The sequence below is a fragment of the Mastigoproctus giganteus genome, chromosome 5 (genome assembly GCF_048544385.1).
Source record: "Mastigoproctus giganteus isolate SK-2022 chromosome 5, ASM4854438v1, whole genome shotgun sequence".
NCBI lineage: Eukaryota > Metazoa > Arthropoda > Arachnida > Uropygi > Thelyphonidae > Mastigoproctus > Mastigoproctus giganteus.
Window position 1 is genome coordinate 153,917,170 of NC_143579.1, and position 26,441 is coordinate 153,943,610.

At 38.5% G+C, this 26,441-nt stretch overlaps 1 protein-coding gene across 1 annotated transcript in view; it reads right to left on the bottom strand.

The window, feature by feature from the left end:
• LOC150085775 (salivary peroxidase/catechol oxidase-like) overlaps positions 1–26,441 on the bottom strand; it is a 159,091-nt gene that overhangs the window by 71,231 nt on the left and 61,419 nt on the right. The window contains exons 4-8 of the mRNA XM_090374688.1: positions 25,326–25,547; positions 24,058–24,213; positions 16,575–16,685; positions 10,005–10,109; positions 2,994–3,484 (exon numbers count right to left, since the gene is read on the bottom strand). Coding sequence (XP_090230814.1) covers positions 2,994–3,484; positions 10,005–10,109; positions 16,575–16,685; positions 24,058–24,213; positions 25,326–25,547 — 1,085 coding nt within the window. The remainder of the gene's footprint in view (positions 1–2,993; positions 3,485–10,004; positions 10,110–16,574; positions 16,686–24,057; positions 24,214–25,325; positions 25,548–26,441) is intronic.

The following is a 26,441-nucleotide window of genomic DNA, read 5'->3' on the forward strand; positions in this document are numbered from 1 at the left end:
GTTGTTGGCGCATCGGCTTCTGTGGCCATATTGCACCTCCCAAGGTTTTTGCAGTACTTTGATCCAAGCCCGAGGCGGGAATCGAACCCGCGACCTTTGGGTTGCCGGGCAGGTACTTTACCCACTCGGCTAGCCCGGTCGGCGTATTTACGACATAATGGCTATTGCGTTAGTTCTGAATTTACTTTTGACTGCCGCCTCAGACGCACCTATCCTTGCGACTAGAACTGACACATTGGAAAAGACCTGCGTTTAAATCACTCCTGACAATATAATATTTTATTGGTTTCACATCACCTCTCGGATGAGGGCTAAGAGTTTATCTTTTTTTAATTCTGGAAACTCTGGTTCTAATCCAGAGTTTTGGGGATTACATGCTATTTATAGACAATAACAGTGGTGTAGATAGAAAGTTCCAGGAATCACAATGCTAAGCCACTGCTATCGTGACCAGTAGAAGACGATGAGGTATGAACACATTTGCATATGCATCCGATCTGGATGCAAGCCAATTGCGATTTACATTTCTTAAGATATTGAAGTCGACTTAGACAAAATGTGCACTGTAAGAGCAATATTAAAGCTTGAATATAAACAAGTTTAAACACAAACGAGATCAGCTGAGATATATTTTTTAAACACCATCTACAGGAAATGAATATAGCTACACATTTCTTAAGATAAAAAAACAAGTTCACAGAATATGTTTAAGCACTCGGAAACTTTGTACACGTTTAAGCAAGGTTGAGAAACACATACCTGGAGTCTATTAAAAAAAATAATAATAGCGGTTTCACTGGAGTCGAATTAAAAATCGAACACAAGTCAGCTCTACTGTTTCACGGAATTAATATATTCTCAAGACTACTGATGTTCAATACATGCAAGTCTGTCCTATTGTTTCCCAGAGTTTTTCTTAAGACTACATTTGTCTATTTTCTGGAAAGAACTCACCAATCAGCACTTCCACTTATTTTTAAAATTAAAGATGTCACAAGTTTTGCCATTCTCTACTTAAACACACCAGATATTGAATAAAGGCAAATCTATTGTTTATAAAGGATAAGTTTATACATCTACCTGGAGTCTATTTTAAAAACCATAGATTGTCAAGTTTCACTATACATCCGAATGGAGTCTAATTAAAAACACTATAGAGTATAATTAAAAGCTGAATACAAAAAATGTATTTTAATGACCTAAATCTACTTTTTATAAGTTTACACGCAAACAAGTTCTACCTGGTGTCTATTTCTCTACACCTTCTACAAAAGTTCACATGTCAGATTTGGATTTACACTTGTTAAGAAATTAAAACGTAATTAGACAAAGTAGGCCCTGTAAGAGCAATTAAAAGTTGAATACAAACAAGTTTACAAGACTATAATAAACGCCATCTGCAGATAATGAATATAACTACACATTTCTAAAGCTATAAAATCACGTTCAAAGAATATAAATGCATGTTACTCTTTCTTACCACCCGCTCGTTCACAGATTCACAGAATATATTGGGATATTTTTTATAGATCTAATTTTACACGTTTAACTAAACATCAACATGCAACTCGGTTTGTGACTGCTTCTGCAATTGGGACAGATATCAGCACCTCTAACAGGTAGGGATGGAAAAGGAAAGAGAGAGAAGGGGAAAGAGGATTCTCTGATAACCCCTAAGGTCATTAGTCTTAAATCCCAGTCTCTTCCTTGAGAAAGACACCAGCGCCTCTGACGGGGAAGGAGCGCATGTCTTGAGAAATCTACACACTTGGAGTAAACGCTTGGGCTTGTCTTGAGATAGTAGGGGGAAGCAGCTCAAGGTCAGAAAGAGAAACCATCTATCTGGGGTGATGAGGAAAGAGTAGAAGCGGCTCAAGGTCAACTCGGTTTAAAGTGCCAGCTGAAGGTAAACAGCAAAGAAGAGGAGAACAGACGCCAGGGCCTCTGACGTCATGGAAAGAAAACAGGTAGTGTCTCTGAAGGGAATGAGGCTCGAGGCCACTTTATGTAAATGTGTTCATACATCATCTTCTTCCATTGTGACCGATGAGAAATCTGCCAGTGCATGTTTTGTATACTGTGTCCTCCATTTATCGTTACAGCGGTCGTAATTAACTTACATCTGTTAACTTAAACTTAAATTAACACTTAACTTTAAGTGGATTTTGCTGAAAAACGTAAAGATGTGTGAAATTTCTGGATAAATTAAAGAAAAATCCCACAAAGGCACGTACATGAGCCTTCGGTGGGATTTTCCCACCAAAATTCACCAAAGGTTCATCACATTCATACGTGAACTTTGTGTGGAGTCTGCAATGTTGAGGGGACAATTTTTGTGGCGGCACGAACGATAATCTGAAGGAGGGGAAAATGTCTGTGATCATTCTCGAACCGCCCTTCTGAAAAAGACAAAAAGTTGTTCACCGCTCGAAGTGTAGTCATCAGAATGATCGTAAAACAATTGAAGACGGATAAATAAAATATCTGTATAAAGAGAGTGTTCGTCAGATTTACCCATCACTATTGAAATGAGAGCCCACTCATAGTGCATTATCGGTGAGCTAATTTTATGACAAAAAAACAGATCCTTAAGATGGAATGTCCTACCTTCTTTCCCACTTTGGCTCCACTGTATTTCTATACCTAGTATCAAAACTTCACTGAAAAGGAACTTTTAGTTCTTTTAGAACTTTTAGTTCGCTGTTGTATTTCCTCTAGGAAATACAACAGCGTACGACGATGGCATTAAAATCGACAGTAAATGAATTCCAGAAATCCTTGGAATCATGGCAGATGAGAATCGCTTTCTGTAGGATTGCCCACAGAACTACTTTAAAGGGGAAAAAAGAAATAAAATTGGTCATTCCAATTTTAACTTATAACGATATTTCTAAAATTTCTAGCAACACTTTGTGTACTCTATGGTTTCATTCTCTATTTACACGAACAACAAACTGGTTTTAATGCATAATCATAACAAAATTGGAACTTACTTCTTTAGTGAAGAGATGGTCTATTTTTTGGGCTCGCTGGTCTGCTTGACCGGCTAATATACGAACTACAGGATCGCTACTGAAGTCACAAAACTCTTCGACAGAGAAAAAGTCTTCGCTTAATCTTGGGCTGGAAAGAGTACTGCGGCCATAGCGTTTTTGTCTCCGATTTATCATACTGTGCCCGTAGCGAAAAGCAGCAGTAACGAATGCTGCATAAATCGTAGGATTTGTATCAGGGCTATACACGTAGTTATCACTTGGAACTTTTAGGCCAGTGGCTTCAGTAACAACTCTGCCGAGGATCAGGGGAAGATATTCATTGTATGTGATGTGCTGTATCATTGCTCCGATAATTTTACGAACTTCCTGGAAAGTGGTTTCTTCGTCCCACCCCTTATGACGAAGAGCATTCACTAGGCGGTTGTGTTCTCGGACGAAGAGAACATGTAGAGAAGAGAGAACGGAATTCTCTGCAGCACGACGTTCACCTGTTAAAAAAAAATGTAATACATTAGTTTTACTTTATTCTAAAGGTTCTTAATCTCTAACATTTGTAGATAATGAATCTTTGGATTAACCAGGATGCTAACAAAATTCCATTGGTAACTCTTTGCTTTGTGACTGTGATGGGAATTATGTAAAGAATATTTATATGATACTTTTTACACAATGAAGAACGCTTATTTATTTATTTTATTAAAAATTCAAAATAGCTCAATTAGACTTTAACTTCATGTAGAACTTTGACAGACGAAGTTAAATTCAGCTTAGAGAATGTATGTGTAATTTTCAGTTAAATGCAAAATAATAGTCATTAAATTTAAAACACACACACACGAATATAAATGAATTGTTCAACGCGAGGATTGCAACTAATTGCTATCTGGAAATAGTGCGGTGATATCCAGCTCGATCTTGGTAAACTTTAAGACGGTGGGGCAATCCCACGTCGACGAGGCTATTCGATTTTTTTTTCTTTTTTTTTAATATCAACCAGCTGCTAAGAATCCCAGCTCACACACTCGTATGCGGTAGTCATCTGAACTTAACCGATTTTTCTGACAGCTCAAGATACACAGAAGGAACGAACAACCAAAAGGATTTCTCGGGTAGCCATCTGCAGCGAGCTCCAAGAGCTTTTCTTCCGAAACTGAAAGATTATTTGGAAATGTTCGCACATTCATAAGGAAAGGGTTTGTTATCCATCATCATCCATTTCACAGAAGTACTTAAAAAGACTTTTTTATGACCTCATAATTAAATCAGTTAAAGACCTCGACGCTGATGTGCTAAGAAGGCATACTTGCAAGTTCTGAATAGAGATCAAAATAAGGTCTTCATTACTTTTCTGAATCGAAAAGACATCTCTCTCCGCAAACCAAATGAAAACCTGGAAATTCAATGCTGACCTTTCACAAAAGTGACAGTTTCAGGACTTCTCCAAGTACTTGCTGTAGATCTGGTGGACAGTGCTTTCCCGTGATATAACAGTGAGTCAATTTTCTTTCGGTGAAATGGCTTGAGTATGCACATAACTCCTTTCCTTGCATTGATCATAGCACAATTTGTTCTTATCCCATCATATCGACCCCAATACAAAAAACTGATTAAAGTCATTGATAACTTTGGAAAAGATTCCATTTTTGGCGAAATCATGTTAGCAAGAAAAACAAAATATCATCATGAGCATCTCAATCTATAATAGAGAAAATTGTCATAGACGAGTCAAGGTCATTCACTAACTATTCTGCGACTCATTCATGATACAGTTCCATCTTTTCTTATCAACAAACTATTGGTCCAAGAAGCGCACTGCAAAGCAGTCGGTACCATAAATTATGTGGATGATAGATACACGGAATAATAGCGAAGAGGACAGCTAACGAATGACCTTCAAATTCCTATGGAATTTCTCTCCACTCTAGCTCGTATTTGACAAACAGGAGATTGCTAAAATCAAAGCAGTGAATTCATCGGCTTGCATTGCACGGGAGCGATTCTATCATACTCGTAACAATAACTGCTGCTTTGTTCTTTCGGTTACATCTGTAATTCTACGATGAACAGCTATTCAATAGCAAAAAAAAAAAAAAAAAAATTCAATTTTAGGGTTATCCTAACCGACAGCACACATCCATGCATACTATTTCTGTAACATGTACGGTTTGCCTGTTTCCTGAACGAGAAAACCGGGATTTCAGGAGGATTAATCATACTGACCCCACCCAAGCCCAACTAGTTCGGCCAGTTTTCGAATAGGGGTGGCCACCTCGGCCACCCTATTTGAACTCATGCCTTTAGCAAGTAGTTTCGCGTTAATACTACAGTTGTGATCGTCATCATTCTTCCACACTGTATGAAAAAGGCCTGAGTTCGAATCCCGTTAATGACACGAGACCCGCTGACAGGATTCGAATCCAGGATAAGTTGGTTTAAAGTGGCTATTTTCACAACGTACCTGAACTAGTCGGTTTCGAACAAGGGTTGTATTTGTTTTTATCTCCGGAAGCTCTAGTTTTTCGTTCAGCAAAGAGGCAAATCGACAGAGGAATACACGCTATTGGAGACACAACATGCTGTGACCTGACATTTTTATAACCATTGTCTTACTCACAACCAGAGCCGTCTTTATCCCATCGGAGGTTCCAGGCACCTTGTAATTAATATTTGTAAACTTCATTTGTGAAGGGCTGCCAACTGTGTTAAATGCGTCTGGGTTATTTTTTTAAATTTCCAGTATTGTTATTATTTCTAATAATCATAATAATAAACATTAAAATATACTTTAAAACTTGAGCTCGTAGGGTTTAGCCTATGATATACAGGATCTTTGCTAGGAGGTGATTATCCCATTCTATAAGGCAATCGCTAGGCCACATCTTGAGTATCACAACACAGGTGTGGAGTCCTCATTTCAGGAAGGATGGTGATAAATAAATAAATTTTTATTGTGAAGTACAGAGTTACAGCACAATATCCCATCACGGCGACGAACGCCCAGGGGTGACATGTAGCAGTTTGAGAAAAACAGAATAAAATAAAGCATACAAATACAAAAAAGGATACAAAATACAGCGTACAAATATAAAAAGAAATACAAATACAGAAAAGCAGAATACACTTGGCAATGATTCAGCAGGACTCCAGTAAGGACAGATTTGAACTTGGGATTGTAAGCATCGTGATCCTCTTTTAGTAGGTCAGGGTTCAAGGGCTTTGATGAAGTTGTATCTGTCCTTCTTGTTACTTATTAGCCCAGTGGTTTTCAACCGGGGTGCCGCAACAAGATTCCAGGGGTGCCACATTATTTGTGTTTAAGTTACTTAAACTTATTATTATCTTTTAATTTATATGTTTATTTCATTATAAAAAGGTGTACAGTATCTTTTCAATTTTGTGGTGATCTATAATTGATGTTTAATTAGTACCTCTATATAAAGAATAAAATTATATACTGTATATATATATATATATAATTTGTATTAGGAAATGTAATTTTTATAATTATATTATTGTAATAAATATCATATATATATATATATATATATATATATATATATATATATATATATACACATACACACACACACACACACACACAGAGAGAGAGAGAGAGAATCGGATCTAACAGGCAGAAAATTGAGTAGGGGTGCCGCAAAATAAAATAAATTACTTAGGGGTGCTGTTATTCTAAAAAGGTTGAAAACCACTGTATTAGCCTGTCAAAGTCGGCACAGTTCAGGGTGGCGAGCATCTGCTTGGGGGAGAAACCTCTCAGTGAGTGCAAGCCTCTTGTGGTGAGCACACAAGTGCAGGTGACGATCTTAGGCTTGGCTGTGGGATCCTCCAGTCTGGGCGGATAGCACAGTGGTATTGTCACCGTCCTCCCTACACCGGGTGGAAAAGGCCCGGGTTCGAATCCCGTCGATGAAGCGAGAAACTTTAATGGGTTTTTTTCACGACTTCCCCCAGAAACTGAGGGGGGATTTCGTCCAGCAAAAGAAGCAAATCGATCAGAGAACACACGCAATTTACAGACAACACATAAACGGGCAGATATTATCATTTACGGGTGACCCTAATATAATCATTTGATTTTTGTGGGATCCTCCAAGAGCTAGCGTTCCAAATACTGGAGATGATATCTGTCCTGTTATGAGTTTGGCTGTGAAGACCAGCCTCTTTTCCACGATCAGGAACTTCACCCTCGGGATTTCAAGTGCATGTGCCATCACGGTGGTTGTGGTAGCGGGAGGCAGATGAAGCTTGTTGTTGGCCCATGTCAATAACCAGTATTCAACTGTGTACATCCGTTTAAGGTTTATAGGTGTGGCCGAGGTCCATATTTCTGCACCATAGAGAATGGCGGGATAGATAGTGGAGGATAGGCCTTCTGGAGCGGCTAGATCGTACAGGCCGATCGCTCTGCTGGCTAATTTGGGTAAATTGCTAGGGTAACCGGCCATTGGATTGAATAACCTACTGGTAGAACAGGATCTGCTTTCAAGAAGTCAATATGGGTTCTGTCCCGGACGTTCCTGCGAGGATGCTCTTGTGGACTTTGTCTCTTCAGTTCAAAACTCGGTTCATAAATATATCCTGGTTGTTTTCATCGACTTCGAGGGCGCCTTCGACTCCCTTTAGTGGGAGAGCGTCCTCGAGCGTCTGCGATCGACTAGGTGCTCCAACCACCTTTATTTTTTAATCCGTAATTTATCCATAGAACCATAACAGTCAAGGCTATGTTTAGCCTTGACTGTTACGATCAGTATCTAGAGGGTGCCCACAGGGCTCTATATTCGGTCCTTTTATATGGAACATGGTGTTGCAGCAGTGGATCTCTCGATCTTTTGATAACGTCAAAATAATAGCGTACGCAGACGATCTCACCATCTTGGTCAATGGTAACTCTAGGGCCGCTCTTGAAACTACCGCAAGTTTTGTTCCCCGGGATCTCTACAATTTCACCGTTACCAATCAGCTTGTCAAAAACAAAGATGATGATGATCCTTGGATATCTCTCGTCCTCCGTCGGTCAAGATCAACAATATTCGTCTCCCCACAGTTAAAGACAACAAGGTTCTAGGAGTGGTAATTGATTCCAGTCTCAATTTTATTCCTCACTTGACAAACTTGTCATCTAAAATACGCAGATTTACTGGTACAATTGTTAAGGTGTCCCGTGTTGAATGGGGTCTCTCTAGAAAAAAGCTTTAAGGATCTATTACAATGCAGTTTTCCTTCCTACTGGCCGAAACATTACCTTTAGACTTGAAAGTTACTTATAGAGGATTTTTATACAGACTGAAAAACCAGACTGAGACTGAATTTCTGGGAATAACTATCAACCTGCAAGATGATACTAAAGGAGAAAGGAGACTGGGGAACGAATTAGTTAATATCTGGCAGTCTCGATGGGATACAGTTCCTGTTGGTGCAATAACGAGAAAATTTATACCACAAGTTTAATTTCTCCTGGATAAACAGGCTCAATTGTGGTTCTGCATGGATATATTCACGTCTTACCTGTTGATAGGACATGGATCGATGAACCAGAGTCTTCTTAGGTTCAATTTATCACAAACAGACTTCTGTTCGTGTGGATCCCAGAAAGTTGGGATCACATCCTGTTTCATTGCTCCCTGTATGATGATCTCAGACTTCCTCTTCAAGCACTTACTAATTTTCAACCAGGACAGGAGTCGTCTCTGCTTCAAAGCTCGGAGTCACATCTGATACTTCAGGCTTTCGCTTAAGGCGTATTTCAGCGAAGGCGTTCAGTGTCGTCAGATCTCAACAGGATACAGCACAATGGCTCTGTTGATGCATAGATGGTTAGATCTCCTTTAATAATTTTGAATATGTAAACTCAAATCCTCAAGAAGTGTAATTTTTCCTCTGGATTATTATTTTTTTTTTAATTAGCCTCACCGGATTGCTTTTTTTTTATTGTTATTTTTTTTTTTTACAGCACCACTACTTTCTTTTATTTGTTTATCTAATTTTTATTTTAGTAGCACCAATACATTCTTTATTTTTATTTATTTATTCTTTTATCTTATTTTTTATACATATATTATTTTATTTTCTTCTACTTCAATTTTTCATTTCATTTCTATTAATTTCTTTTCCATATCCAGCACTATGGGTGGGTTCCCCCCCCTCTGGAATTGGCCCCCAGAGGATCCCGGCCTGCCTTCTGGCAACACCAGGTGGGTCAGAGTCTCTTTTGAGACAGTACGTGCTTTACATGGACCGGCCCACCTTCCCGTGGTGTGGACGAGTACCCAGAATCATCTGTCCATCCAGGTGATTGATGCTACTGCGTAGCCAAGCACCAAGAACACCACATAATACACACAAACCTACGTCATTCACATTTCTGGCCCTTTTATAATGGTACTGTTCTTCACAGAGATACGAGGCGGAGTTGAACAGACGAGGAACCGCCCTTTACAAACATGTCCAGTGACACCGCAGCTAAACGGCTAGAAGAACAACACAACCCAACACTACACTTCATAAACCCTACACTTACACATACAAATTCTGGCCTTTATAGTGAACTGTATGCATCACAGAGTTACCACTCGGAGTTCGGAGAGACCCACGGTGCCGCTTGACACTGAACCCTACGCTTCTGATAATATAACGCATGCAATGTTTTAGTTCTTTGACAGCATAGCGTATGCATGAAAGGTGGAAACAATATGCGCAAATTTCTTAAAAAGAAGTCTAATTGAACAATAAAATAATTAGCTACTCAATATTCACGATATTTTTTTAAATTATCCCATTTCATGTTAATAGGAATTATATTTTGAGGCACGAATTTTTCAGGATCATCTCCATGAACCAAACTTCAAGTCTAGTATGTCCAAGTGCCGCATGAGACTTAACGAGTCAAGGTCTCCCCCACCCACCCTCTCCATAAGTTGTTCAGTAAAATGATAAAGCATAACTAAATATTGCATGTTGTAATTATCGAAATAATCACATCTAACTTACCCAACAATAAACACTGATTATTGCACTTTTCTGACGAGGTTTTGCAGGTTTCATTTTTCCGACGGGGATAAGCTCTTCCACCATAAAAATCGACCACCAGTTCAGCTAATAATCAGAAACAACATATTATTCTTTTATATAAAAAAGAAACCATCAAACTTCCTTTGGTTTACTTTAAATATCTGAAGAACAAACTTCTAATACTAATTCAGAGAAATGTTAAAAGGTACAAAATTAAATTAGACTGGTAACAGAAATATAAGAATCATGTGCACTTTGCCAGGAAAAAAAAAAAAAAACACATACTTTAAGAAATCAATAGTCTGAAACCACGTACTTTAACAGTCGGAGTTTCGCCAGGGTGTGAAGGCAAATCAGACTTTCCATAATAATAAAAAACTCTATATAATTATATTATTGCATATGTCATCCTCATCGCTCGCCGGATGCAGAGAGACTGCTTTGGCACACATTTGTGAGATGATTATTTCAGATAAAAGGTAATTTTGGTAATTTTTTGCTTTCAGTTCATCATGGACAGAATAGGTGATTTGCACTCGTGTGCTTTATGCGCTTCCAGAATAAATTCTGCGGGCGTTACACCGAATTCCAATGCCGGCTGTGGAACAAGTCCGCCTCTTTCAGATTATTGGCTAGAAACGCTGTGTGTAAAATTTAGCTTAATTCCTTCAGTTGTAGCACTATACATAATCGTAACATATCGAAGTAATTGGTGCTAATAAGTCGGGAGAAGCAGTTTGTTTTGTGCATTTGATGAAAGCGGCCGACTCTTTCTGCCGTTTGGCTTGATGTTTCCAAAACTGAATACCGAAACGTATCCAACTTAGTTTAATAACTGTACTACACTGACTAGTTGGGGATTTTCCATTAACGAGTATGCCAATAACTGAAAAAGTTGTAACACGTGATAAAATGCATTTCGTTTCATGGATTCTAACTGTCGCCAGCTATGATTTGCTCTACAAAGAAGAGAGGCCCTGGGTTTTTATTGTTGTCGCTTTTGAGCTGCCTCGTTCATATTGCCAAACAGTGTGTTCATATGAGGCAAATGTAACGAACTGTCTATGTGCGTTAAAGGAACCAAGACATATAACGCACGCCATGGAGCATTAATATACTATGTTTGAGAATTGTTTGTATTGCGCGTGTTCTTCGGATTGTTTGCTTGTTTTCTGAAAGATAAAATTGAGTTTTCCAGAGATAAAACCATGCAACCCTCTCCCGAGATCGATTAACGCAGCGTGTAAAACGCCCATAAAAATTCTTTCTCTCGATGAAATTCGAATTCAGGACTTTTTCACATGGTGTGGAAGAACGGCGATATACCACTGTCATAACCACGAGAATGCAATGAAATAAAAAAAGAAAATGATGTTTGTGAAAGATCTGAGAGTATTTTCTGGCAGATTGTAATTTTAACAATGACATGGAAATTTTTGTGTCTTATGTAGTATAGTGTTAATTGTAATGCGGCTCCAGAGGTTCCCCTCAACTCCACGTCAAGCAATGATGAATACAAAACTATTAGAAAGGCCAAATTTATGTTGGTTAGTGAGTGTTCGTGTAGTGTTAGTGTGGGGCTGTGTTTGTGTTGTTCATTCGGCTCTTAGCCTAATGGTCCAGCCCTAATGGTTTCTGTGCTTTCACACAAAAACCTCTAGTTTACCGTCCAGCGCCACGAGGAGACGGGCCGGGCAGTAGGGTGTATAAAGCACTGGCGGGGCAAACCCTGTGGTAGCCAAGGCTACAGCCAGGGAGAGCCCAGTAAAAAAAAAAAAAAAAAAAAAAAGTGAAAGTTAGAAGATGGTAGTAGGGAGTTAGGAAGTGGGAGGCGAAAGCGGTAGAAGGATAGAGGGGGTAGTAGTGAAAGGGGGGACAGAAGCGGACTCCCCCAGGTCAGGATGCCCATCCTGCTCTGGGGTGAGATATGATAGTTGGCAGTGGGAAAACACACAGGGGGAGGGTGTCACCAAGGTTGGGAGAGAGAGAAAGATCAACCAACCCAGATGGTAGGAATGAAAAACCTCTTTCTTTCTATACTGCACTATCTGGGATGTCGACACTGGCCAGGGGGCAGGCCAGTGTCAACATCGCATACCATGCTGGCTAAGTAGCCACGGCATGGTATCTGCTCGAATGGACAGGGGCTAGACCATCCGCACACCATTCTGCCCAGGGGGGAGAAATACACGGTTGCTGCACTCATAATCCTCATTCACGCTCTACTTCCATTCTATTTTTGTACTTTTTCTTACATTTTATAATAAATTTTTTACTCTTTCCCTACATTTTCTATTAAGTCATATCTATTTTTTTCACTCGTTTATTCTCTTTCTTGCACACCAAGGAGGAATGCAATGGTGTGTAGTGTAAATTAATATACTGATACACAATGATTAAGGTTAAGTAAGTAAAGTTATTGGAAATTAAAAACTAGGGTTAACTATAACATATTATGGTTTTTGTTCTTTTTCTCACACAATTTCACCCTCATTCATTCATCTGGCTTTCATTTTATTTGTTCAACTTTCTTTCTATACTGCACTACCTGGGCACCTCAACTTACTATTATTCTTCAGTTGAGGTGCAAGCCCGGCTGCAACTTTTTGCAGGCCGGAGGAGAATGCAGCGGGTGTGTTTGTGTTCTAATAATTTTTTGTTAGTATATAGAACTAATGTGTTATTATTAAGCTTGTATTCATTCAGCCAATTACATTCGCTCCTTTATTCATTCCCATAACACTCATTCACTCTCTCTTGCTCTCATACTGGGTCACTCTCTTTCACCAAAACTACCATTTATTCCCTTTTACCATAATTCCTATTTCATTCTTTCACTCAGTGCCCAGCCCATTCACTCTGTCTTTTATCCTCTTTCATTCTACATTGCATTCCCTTGCTACTAGCTTACTAATATTTTTCAGTTAATCTGCTTCCCTGGCTGCGTATCAGCTCCCTCCCCTACATGATTACTTATTTGGTGTGGGGCCCCCCCGTCAGGGTAGTCCTGGGGTACCCTGGCTAGTTGAGTCTTATCAGGTTACCGTCAGGGCGCTGAATACAGCTATTCTGACAGTTTTTTAAAGTCATCATCTGGGCGTGGTGGGAGACATCGGCATTTTTGGCTATTGGTTACTGTTTAACTGCTCGGTGGCTGAATTGCCCTTCTTTGGATAGAACTACGCAATTCGAATACTTTCTGCAAGAAGGTTGCGAATGCTTTATAATTTTCTTCTTCCATTGTGAATAGATGTTCTTCTCCCCTGGGAAGGAGACCAATCTGTTAATAAAACAGATTGGTCTGTTTTATTGTTAACACATTTTGTGGATCTCATAAATTATACATTCATATAGAATATGTGCCCAGTCTTCATTCTCTCGCCAGTCTTGACTGATCAGTCAAGCCTAAGGAGGTTAATTTCGCTTTAGGGAGCCATGACCTGTCAATATAAAAGGTAGTAAATAGTCCGGGGGCATACAACTTTGGTGGCATTGGGCTAACCATTGTCACCTGTGTGGAAAACCTTTTGGTAACCAGACCACTGGCTTTTGTGGCTGTTCTTTTCCTTTTAGCCTTGATGGTGTTGGCTGTATCAAGGGCTATCCACAGAAATTGTGTCTTATCTAGTGCAGCTCCTGAATGTTAGTTTAATTCCGCAATTTTAATAATCGCATAGATTATTTTTCAATCACTGAAATCTATCTTGACCGCTCGCCATAATTTTCAGCTTGATTCAGTCTGCTACCGGACGAAGGCCATCTAGCATACGTATTTTTTTAATTTTCAGCCGTCCTCATCCAACAGGATCCACTATGAGCTTTTATTTCATCACTAAGTCTATATTTTGGTTTTCTTAGGTTTTTCTTTACAAGGGCCGGGTTCCATGGTGGCCAAAATTTAATCCATCTATTGCGAGTTCTGCGAAAAATATGACCAGCTCTTGACCGCAAAAACACATTTTTAATTTGTGATTGCTTCCTAATCTAGCTATTTCTTTTTATGTTCAGTCTTAATTACAAGTATGCTTCTTTCCATCCCGCTTTAAGCAATTAACAATTTTCATCCTTTCGATTTCGTAAACGTTACGTTTCTCTTCTGTACATTAGGGTAGGCAGATACAAAGATTTGTTACTTTAAGTTTCACGCATAGCATTCGATTACTTTGTAGGCCGCATTACTTTTGAAGATCATTTATGCTGAACTAAACCTTTTTGTAACCTATTGAAGTATCAGTATTAAAATTAGGACCAAAAGATACAGTGAAACCACCAGGCTTTTGATGTATCAGCCAAAAAAAAAAAAAAAAAAAAATGCTGCCTTTATAACCAACACACTTATTATGACCAGTACATTCCTATACCATTGCTCTTTAAATTTCGAGAGTCTCAATCACTCAGAAAGGCAGTTTATTCCAATAATCGACAATACGCTGGCCAAACGAAAACTTACTGACGTTCAGTATGTTCGTTTTCCCCCCAATAGTTTTTGTTTATATCCCTGGTTTTTGTGTCTCTTTTAATGTGGAAATTTACCATTGTTAATTTTGTGTGACCCACTTCTGTGGAGAGCCTTTCCTCATGTCAACTTCCTTTTGTGGCGCATAATGGCCTTTGGCTGCCATTGTGCGTAAAACCTACAATAACAATTTCTCTCAATAACAACAACAAAAAAAACTTCCCTTTGATGTGCTCATCAGACGAGTCGCACGTCTTTGAACTCTTTCAAGAAATTCAATGACTTCCTTTAGATTCAGCCACAGACCGGAACACAATATTCCAAATGCGATCTCACGACTCATTTTTTTTCTCTTTCTCTCTAGACGAAAAGGTAACAGCAAATTATTGATAAACCAACCTACTGATAACACCGTGTGCCTTTCTGCAAATTAACTTTCTTGTCTAATTGTAGCATTAAGTTAATTTGATGTTAACCACTTTTATAAATGGATATGTTTTTAATTAAAAGACTTGTACAGATGATGAAAAGTGCTCTTAATCACTAAGGTTACATATCTGGTATTTGTTGCGTCACTGAATGAACTTGTTTATTTGGTTAGGTCAGACCTGTCATTGGAATATCGCTTTACTGTTTAATTACTGATTGGGATGAACGGCAAGCTCTTCGGTGCCAATGAACACAGTGTGGTGGCGTGGGTGTTGTTGGTTAAGACATAAATACTTGTGTGTTTATCGGTGTGGGTAGAGCAACATTTTATAAATCACATAACAGTTTGGGCAAGGAGTTTGTAAGCCTTCTTATTTATTTTGCTCCATATTTGCTTGTGTTTCACCGTATAGTGTTATTTCGTTATTTCACTGTCTCGAGTCAGTCTTCAGTTTGTTCTCTCCTGAGGTGTTCGTCTTCGTGTATCTCTTCGATAATATGTTGCTGAGATTTACTTCGAGTCCCGCAACGCTGTTTTTATTTATTTATTAATTACTATAACTGTGCGGAATGTGAAGACTCATTTGCCTATCCTTCGAAGTTGTGTGTGTGTGTGACGGTGTCAAAGCAAATTTTATTTTTGAAGCCGGATGTCATATGACCGTGAGAGATGATGTTCCTTTAACCTTGAACAACAAAAGCGTGCTTTGGAGTGGACATTTTGGGGTATCTCTGCTTAATTTCATAATCACATGCTGTTAGAAATCATCTAGATGTTTTGAGAAGCCATATTCACGTTTTCCGTATGATCAGTGACATTGCTGCGACATCTCTGAAGCAGTACATTCAGACATCTCTGAAACAGGTTTATATTAAAATGAGCGAATATCTTCTGTTCTTAACAATTTTATGAAGAATATGCTGTCCTTTTGACTTGTTCGAAGCAATGGGCTGACTACTCAAGAAATTCAGCTACAGTGATATATATATTATACTTTATTCTGCAATAGAAGAATACAGTAGAATTAGTGGATACGTAACTAAATGAATTTTAATATGGTAAAGAAGCTTTCTGTGTATATGTACTTAGCTGAGGAAGGGGTTCGTTACCCCGAAAGCTTCTTTACCGTATTAAAATTCATTTAGTTACTGTATCCCACTGGTTCTACTGTATTCAGAACTATGGAAACCAGTGCTACAGGCCCATTCTCTTTTATACTTTATTCTGTTTTTCTCAGCAGCATTTCCTGTTGCATGATTTATTGTAACAAATAATATAAATTATTATTCAAATAAAAACAGTGTGAATTTTTGTGGTGCCTAGTATGTTTTAATAAATAAAATACACTGTCTGAATAATTCTAATCTGGAGAGTGCTGGTGAGTTATTTGAATATTCTGTAACCAATTATCAACGTATTTTTAGACATTATTACACTGCATTTGTTGTTGAAATTGAAACATTAGAGAGGAGGCAGGCGATTTTTGGGCGAAGAGGCACCTGGACATTTAATTGGTTCTATTACAGTCACAGTTTTTGTCACCTTCCCCGATTAATTAAAATTGTAAACGACAGATGACAGCACTTATGGAGTGGATAGAGAAACATGTAAAAGGAGAATCTATTTTGCTGCGGAAAAAATAAAAGCATTTTCTTAAACTTACCTCCTTGGCCATTGTGTCCCCTTAACTTTTCAAGTTCCTCTTCTGACACACCATAAACTGTAGAAGCATCGATGAAAGCGGATAGTTGGTTGATTTGTTCTCTGTGTTGACCTTAAAAGAAAGAAATAAATCTGTGTCTATTCACAACTTTTAAAATTATAGAAATTACATTTATATTGCAGAATTTATCTGATTTGAGCAAGCATGTTGAACAGATTTCATCAAAAAAGATTAACAGATTTCATTGGTTCTTGAGGTTGTCACAGACATTCTCTCGGATATGCCAGACAAACTGTACTTGCTACCTGGGAGTCTAAAACGCTGATGGAACTGATATTCAAGTGAACCCAATTTCGGCGAATTCCGGACGGTCTGTGACAGCCAGATCCTCTGCTTGCACCTTCACAATGGTGTGACTGTTAGTAATCCTGGGTATAACCTCCATGCTCAAGCACATTTGGCGCGTTTCCGACCTGCTGATTCCGGGTAGCCAAACAGCCAGCTCACTTCTCGCCATTTCTGCAGAATCCTCTAATTTAAAAGTGAAACGAGGCGGATATGAACTAACGTTCCAGGTGCCGCCCAAGGCAAATACATGCTCAAGCACATGGTTGGTGACCACGTAGGTGTGAACCAACGTAAGCAGGGGTCGAGCCCACTCCACATGGAGGAATGCCGCCCCTCTGGCAGTACTAGGTGGTAGCTGACCTCATCAACCGGTGCAATACCACCACTTTGCTTATTGGAGGCTTGAAGTAGTGGAACCCATGTTTAGTCACCAGAGCTAAGTTCCGGTCAACCCTTCCCCGTCTCTTCCATCATGAAGTATGATTGATGAGTTTTGAGGTTAGGATGAACATCGTGGCGAGATCCAATCTTCCTTACATTTCGAGGGTACAGCTCTAAAACAGTGTTCGCAGGCCGGCCGCTAGTTAAAACACCGAACCGAACCTATTGGTAACTCTCTAGGAGGCTTCCACATCAGCTAGTGTATAATCTTGCAACCTCTACTCTGCCAGAAAGTGACTGGAGGGAGTCCGAGTAGTGTGTATGCGGGGGGCATTGTCGAGGTCACGTTATGTCAAGGATCTGGGTATATTCTTACCACGTGTACGCCATATCCAAAAATTTCATTACTTCATACAGCATGTCCCACTCACTTTTTCTTACTATTGAATACACCATGAATTGTCAAACTAATGGAGTAAGCTTATCTGCGAAAAGATCTAAACCTCCCAAACACTTCCTAATTCATTTCACAAATATGCGTGGTCTGAATTATAATCTCAACGATGTCCATTTCCACTTTCAATCTGCCAGACCCCATGTACTTTTTCTGACAGAATCTCAGTTATCAGTTGATTCAACTACTGCTCATCTCAGTTGCCCAAATTATTCGCTGTACGATTCCTTTCGCCTCAAAGGTGGCACTCAGAGACTCGGTAACTTGGAATCTTCTCTTTTCGATTTTCTCTAGCTTAAAATCTCTCTACTGTATGATCAGGTTTTCCCATTGTGTCAAATTCATCTGTTGTTTCTACCGTTCTGCCAACTCCACTAATCACTTGGAGCTCTTTGACTTGCTCTCTTTGCAACTTGACTTTCTCCAGTCCAACTTTCCTGACAGTGAGGGAATTTTCCTTGGTGATTTTAATGTTCACAACTCCAGCTGGCTTCCGTTTTCTAGTCACACTGACCCAACTGGTCGAGATGCTGAGGCTTTTGCAATTACTAATGACCTTGCACAGATTGTTCATTTACCTACAAGAAATTGTAGGTAAATGTACTACATGATTGTCCAGTTCATTTACCGGACAATCCTAACCATACAGTCAACACGCTTTATCTTTTTCTCACAAAAAACCCTTCTAAGTATACGGTCGAAGTGAGAGGGCCTTTAGGCACCTCAGATCACAACTTGGTGATTGTCTCTTCTCCAATGGAGCCTCTATCTCATGGCTATTCCCAACGTCGTATTGTTTGGCATTACAAGGACGCAAAATGGGATTACCTGCGAGATTTCTTTTCTTCTTTTCCTTGGTCGGATTACTGTTTCAAAACTTCTGATGTCAACATTTGCTCAGATCGTGTCAGTGAAATTATTCTTGCAGGAATGGAATCCTTTATCCCACACTCCACTTTAAAATCTCGTCCTTTATCTAAACCTTGGTTTTCCAATAAATGTGCTGAGGCTGTTCAAGAGAAGAACGTTGCATATCGTAATTGGTTTGTTTATAAATCTTCAGTTTCATTTTCTGCCTACACCAAAGCTCGCAACTATTGTAAAGCAGTTATTAATCAGTCCAAACTAGAGTTTGAACTTGTTCTAAGAGTAGAAAACTTGCTTCTTGCCCTAATGGTAGCTGAGCATTCTGGTCTCTTGCCAAAGCTATATTGGCCACAACCTTTGCCCATCTCTGTCCCCACCTCTGTCCAAACCAGATGGTTCTGTTGTCACTTCATCGAAGGATAAAGCTGACTTGCTAGCATCCCATTTTCCCTCCAACTCGTGTATTAATGATCTTGGTAAAACACCTCCCACAATTCCCAACACGCTCCATTCAATGCCTCCTGTGGTCTTCCGTCAAAAGGATGTCAGAAAGATTTTGACGAATCGTGATGCTAAGAAAGCTTCCGATCCCGATGGTATTTCTCCACTTGTTCTCAAAACCTGTGCTCCTGAACTTACTCCTGTTCTTGTCGCCTTTTTTCACTTTCTTATTCCAAAGGTGTTTTTCCTTCTGCTTATAAATTTTCTCATATCCAGCCAGTTCCTAAAAAGGGTGACAAATCCCTTCCAGCCAATTATCGTCCCATTGCAATTACTTCTACTCTTTCTAAAGTAATGGAGAAATCAATTAACCGCCAACTCTTAAACTACCTAGAAACCTTCCGTCTGGTCAACGATCACCATTACGGATTCCGTCAGTGTGTCGATCCACTGGTGATATTCTGGCTTATGTTACCCATTTATGGACTAATTCAATGGAAAATTTCGGTGAAACACAAGCAGTTGCTCTTGATACCTCAAAGGCTTTCGATCGTGTTTGGCATAAAGGTCTTCTAAACAAGCTTCCACCCAATGTTTGCCAACTGTTTTTTGTAATTGATTATCCAGTTTTCTCTCTGATCACTCACTGAGGGTGATGGTAGATGGCTCTCTGTCTTCTAACTTCTCCAATAATGCCAGTGTCCCCCAAGGTTCAGTTCTTCCCCCCCACTCTTTTCCTCTTGTATATTAATGACCTTCTTCCATTGACTGGAAATCCTATCCATAGTTTTGCCGATGATAGCACATTGCATTCGACTTTCCATTTTGAGAAACCTTGCTCTGCTCGATCAACTTCAAATTCTCGAATATCCGCTACCAATTGCTTAAATGCCGATCTTCAGGTAATTCTCCAGTGGGGCAAAGACAACTCAGTTGATTTCAACCCTTCTAAAACTCAGTCTTGTCTTATATCTCGGAAAAAGGATTCTTCTGCTCCTATGCTTATCTTTGGTGACACTCCGATTTCTAGGCAAAATGATATATCTCTTTTGGGGATTACCCTTCTAATCTCTCTCTCTTTGCACAAGCACATTACAAATATTGCTTCCTCTGCATCTAAAAAACTTGGTTTTCTCTTTCGCTCTCAGCGTTACTTTTCTTCCAAACAGCTGTTCACTCTGTCAAATCGCAAATCCGCTCTACCATGGTATATTGTTCCCACATCTCGGGTGGTGCCCCCAAAACCTCTCTCAGGCTTGTTGATTCCGTTCAGAAGAAGGCAGTTAGGTTAATGAATGATTCATCTCTAACGATGTCTCTCCACTCGCTGTCTCATAGATTTACTGTTTCTGCTGCATGCCTCTTCTACAGATACTTCCACGGGCACTGTTCTACTGACTTGGCTTCTCTAGTTCCCGCTCTCTCTTTCAAAACAGTCCGAACACGTGCAGCCACCAGCCAACATCCATTTACTGTCCAACTTCAAACTCACAGAACCAACTTTTCATCTTCCTTGTTTATTCATTCAACTGCAGTTTTGTGAAAAAATCTTCCTTAATGTGTCCTTCCTGAAAATTACAGTCTACAGAAGTTCAAGTCCAATGTCAACAAATACCGTATCTTCTTTCGTCTTCCCAACCTCCAACCCAAGCACGGTGCTAAGCACTATAGGTTCTAATACCTCTCGTGTTTGGGGTTTACATAAAAAAAAATAAAATAAAATATAAACTGATATTAAAATCTCGATAAATTTAATTATTAAATAGTATTATAAAAGATGCACTATTTTTTTTTATTTTATTACTTATTAGTGATAGAGCAAATGCCCCCAAATGTGAGGCATGTACGTTGTCACTAAATGAATTCATTACTGTTTATGATTAATGTGAATGACGTACACGAAAATACGGTCATTTAAAAAATAAAGTTTTGCTTTTAAAATATGTTCTTTTTATACTCCGACGAGACCACAAGCATTAGAGGCATTTACAACCAATCATTTTTACAAGAACACAATCACTATCATATTTAGAAGTCACGTGGCCTAATCAAGATCATTACGAACGCGTGTGTTATTGCACTCTAGAACTGACCGATCGATTACATTTATTTTAGTTATTATTTTATTTAATAGTTTATTTTATTTAATTAATTTTCATTTATTTTTTTTTTTTGATGGGATTGAAGCTTGGTAAGACTTAATTTTTGCACTTTAAATTCCTGGGGCGTAAATATTGTCTTCATCGGAATATTCAACCTACTAAAAATAAAAGTTAAGTACTTTATTTCTCCCCTAGGTACTTTACTGTCTTTAGTCCCCTAGGTACTGATACAGGAAACTCCCGTATAACATGGTTTCGCTCTAACATGATTGATAAATTGCAGCAATCCTCGCACAACATGGTAACAACATAACCCCAGGGGCTAACATCTGGTCTCACCTAGGGTCCTGAGCTGGATATCATCATTCTTCTCTTTCTTGGTGATTCCCTTCTACTTTTAACTCTCTCTCTGTCTGGGTAACTCGGAGAATTTTATTTATTTTATTTTTTTGGCTGGTGCAGCATAAGCCGGAGGCTTCCTTGCACCATGTGGCTGGTGGTAATAATAATAATAATAAACACGGTTTCGCTCTAACACGGTTAAAGAATTGCGGCAAGCCTCACATAACACGGTATTTTTGAGCTCTTGAGCGGAGAAAACCATGCTATTATGCTGAAAGCAATTTTTAATTTTCCATTTTTTTTTTTTTTTTTTTTTGTGTGAATCCCCCTGTTGACTTGGTAGTCGTTATGCAAAAAAAAAATAAAAAAAATAATAAAAAAAAAATAATAATAAATAACATATATATTGGGAAATCCCTGTATTTTATTTTGTTGGGAAATCTCCGTGTTAGGTTCTGTGCTATTGAACTTGTGCTTGTTTGAGCCATAAAAAATTTTGTGACTTTTTCTTTGTTGTGAATTAAATTCCAGCCCTAAATTATGCCCAAGGAACTTAATTTTTTGGTAATTGCCGATTTATTTAAAGAATAGTTTCTAAATTGTTTTGTACCAGCTGTGGAAAACTTTAAAGTTTTTATTACTATTGGATAACGCGCCAGGCCATCCAAAAGGTTTAAGTCATCCAAAATGTTGAAGTAATGTTCCTACCACCTAATACAACTACTTCAAAATTCAGCCATTAGATCAAGGCATTATATCTACCTTTACATCAGAAAATCGTTACAACAGATTTTAGAAAAAACTGATTCCGAATCTATTGAAGTGATCTATTCCGAATCTATTGAAGTGATGGAGGCATTCCGATACATTTCTCAGTTGTGTACTGAGAAATATATCGGAATCATAGCTTTATCGCTCAAAGAAATAAAACCGTCAACATTAAATGCGTGTTGGAAAAATGTATGGCCAGAGTCAGTTCATCCAGGAAATAAGGTCGAACCGGCAGGAAACGGAATCGGTGCGATAGTACAACTTGCTAAGTCGGTAGGAAGGAAAAGTTTTGATGATATGACTACTGATGACGTTTAAGAATTACTGGTAGAAAAAGAGGTTGGCAAAGCAGATTTGGTGGAAATGGCATCGGAGATAAACCAAATCAATTCAGAAGATGATAGCGCAGATGAAAATTCTGAAGTTCCAAATTTTACACTAAAAAGCATACGGGAAGGCATAAACTTAGCTGAGAAATCAGAATCTTATTTTTTGAATGCAGGTCCTTCAACTGAAAGGAAAACAAAGTTCAGAAGGGAGCTTCAACTGTGCTTAGCTCCATACTATGCAATTTGCAAAGATCTTTTAAGCAAAATCAAACAATTCCAGCTTGCTGATTTTTTTAAAGAGAGCAGAACGTAGCCGAGTGATCAGGAGCGTGAGTGCAATAGCACGTGCTCTTTGAGTGGACCGGGGTTCAAGCCCGTGACTGCTAAATACGATTAACATTTGTATTAATGTTTTATTGTAAACTCACTGACCTGGTGGTCGTACCGGAGTATAAATAAGTTACATGAAATCTAGATGCTGCAGAAGAAATTTCAAAAGGTGAGGATACCCTGCGACAGAGAAAACGTTCTCGTTTCATTGTGCTTAATATGAAGAGGAAGAAAATTAAATGACGTATATTATCTGACATATGTATCACAGTTTGTTCAGTTATTACTATTTTTAATAAATATTAAGTTTCTGATAATTATAAAAAATTATGTATTTTTGTTAGCTTTTGGAACGTAACCCCCACCCCCTTTTTGTACCGGTTCTTCGTCCCGTATAACACGGTTTCGCACTACACGACTTTTATAGGAATCTAACTACCGTGTTATACCTGTACTTAGTATAGTACCTAGGAGAAGGGCCTAAGACACTAAACGTCACATTGGTAATCCCATAGGGAACTCAGGAGCAGGCTTAAACCGCAAAAATGTAATCCTGCCATGCTGACAATGTCAACTAGAGCTGGTTGAAAGTAGGAATGACATTAAAATAAAAATAAAATCGGTATACTGATCGGGGTAACTCAAGGTTTCTTGGGAAATAAACTGATTTTTATGATAATAATAATAATATAATTAAAACTATATATTGATACTAGAAATATACTGCAACGAATATTTCTAAACAGGGGTAACAGCAACAGAAAACTGTCCTATTTACATACAATGCAGAAGCAAAATATTCAAGAACATGTTTTTCGAATTTTCTTAGTGAGAGTACCGCCCTTTATGTGAAAGACGCAATAGATACAATTAAATTCTTAATAAATAAAAAAGTTGAATTTTAAAAGTCAAAGAACAGAAAAACTTTCTTATTTTAAGAATTCCAGTCCCGTCTTACTTCCCACAAAAGGGGCGGGATTCATAAGTTTGTAGTGTATTATAAGGAAAATACAAATACATTATTTCGATGGGGGGAAAGGTTTTATTTATCTCTATGACCTCTCTGAAGATTAACACTTTTTTTTAAATTGATTAATAATATTTAGTAAAATGCTTACCAAGACGGGGCGAATAACAACCCCCTGAACTAAAAGCAACAGGAGCGGACCTGACAAACTGCATGCAATGGCCTCTTGGATATCGTGAATCCTCATGAGACACCATAATAGGATAGCAGTCTGGATGGAGGTGAGTGGTGTTGCAACATTTAGGCTCTGTAAGAGTTGCATAGATAATTTCCATCACTTTAATTATAATTATTTCTTTCTCTGGAGATGTTTACACTACTTAATGTAAATAATTTCCTATATTAGTAAATTAAAACCTTTAAAGAAAACTCCACAACGCATAAACACATAAATTTTGTTTAAAAGAATTTTAAAATTAATGATCAAATGATGCTGAATCCAATGAACAGGGAGGACCATAAGGACTATAAAATTAGAATAAAATCGCCTATATTATTAGTGGTAAAGTTTTAAATTCGCATGTACAAAAATATGATAAAATACAGTTTGAAGGTAATACGTAGGGCACAATATGGTTAAAGTCACTGATGCTCCTAAAGCCCTTCAACATCATCATAGAGTTAGTATATCTAATGAAACTTAGAAGGCTATCATATTTCCACATAATGTTCTAAATTACATTAGATAAGTTTTTTTCTCTCGCTTCCTTGTATGCGGAAGGTCTCAACGAGTCATTATTTTCCAACTGTCAAGTGCATTTCTAAGGCGCAGTCTCTCTTGAATTTACGTCGAACATCTGTAAGGGAATTCTGTTTTTAAGGATCCAAATAAAAATATATCTTTCTTTCAAAATATCCAAAGTTTTAGCTCTCTCCGACAAATCCCGGGTATCCCCGACAGTAAAATTACAATCAACAGCCTTCAGTTGAAAAAAAAAGCAGAGACGTTATATGCACTTCGAACTACAGCATGATTCGCGGCCATCCGAAAAGATAACGATAAATATTATGTTAAATGTAACAATTTATTCTAAACAGTACTTACGAGAAAAGGGAGCATCATCCCTCTGGAAAAGTTGTACTCCCCCTTTTTCGGAGTTGTCACACAGCACCGAGTTAAAATTCGGCAATAACTGCTGATTCTTTGTAACGTGTTATTCAGAATAAAAGACTATAGTTTTATACAGCTATTTATTTTATTGTGAACTTTTTAATGCATTAACCTACGATAAACTTGAAGAAGAAACTTACATACTTGGAGAATATTAAGATGCTGAAGCCATTTCAACTTGGTAATTTCGTTAAACTCTTCTCTAGATATGAAATGTTAAACTCTAAGTGTTCAGCTGTTTATCTTACCTTCTAATTTAGTTTTCCCACTGCCTTCGATGCTTCTTACTCTCGTAGACGGGGTGAGAACGATGTCATGCGTGATGAACTGGCCCCATATCATGAGCAAGCTGGTGTAATGTGGAAGCAGGGTATGCGGACTTTGATAAACGTCGCCATTTAAAGCATAACTTACATGACGAGCACTTGGTAAATATGCCCCATCGCTACTCTTGCGTGGTTCATCGATTCCTGGAAAGATTGAGAAACATTAAAAAGTAACAGTGATTCGAAGCATGAAAATTCAGAAACTGCACATTCAAGAATTCTAACCCAATAGTTTTCACGCTCAATCATTATTATTATCGCTTGAGTATCTATTCCAGTGAGACACAACCTTTTCACTTTCTACAGGTAATAAATTCCTCGGCACTCAATCAGCGTGAGGATGGGTGCCGTGCTCAGGGAAATGTTAGTAACCATATAAATATTATTAGTTCAGAATTAATAAGCACAACTTGGAAACCGTCTGAAAAATTCTTTATAAAAACTACTTTCACTGATTAATCAATTTACATAATTCACAATGCGCCACTGCATTTTAGTTTATTGTGATCAATGATTTTATTAATTATTGTAGGGGCTAGTAATTCGAAGCATCTGTGTGCAGGCCGTGGATCACGGCACAAGGTGCCCTAGTGGGTAACACAGTTGGTAGGATCACCGCCCTCCTCACATTGGGTGGAGAAGGCCCGGGGTCGAATCCTGTCGTTGACGCGAGAAACGTTTATGAGTTTTTCACTCCGTGGCTAAGTTAGTCGGTCTCGCGCGTAGATAGCAAGGTTTTATGCTCCGAAACTGGAGGTTTTCTTCCAGCAAAGCAGGCAAATTGATCAGAGAACACACGCAATTTGCAGACAGTACATATGGGTAGTTGAAGTGACTTTCTAGGTAACCCTATAAATAGTTTTTTTTTTTTCATTGATAACAGAGTAATAGTACCAAAATTTGGCTAATGTCAAGTCTGGAGATGTGGGGTGCCTTTGTAGACAGTTGTTTCCTAAGTAGATAATCCATTCCCAAGGTTAATATATTTTTCACGCAACGTGAGGTGATATACCATCGTGCGGGACTGCTGCGTTGACA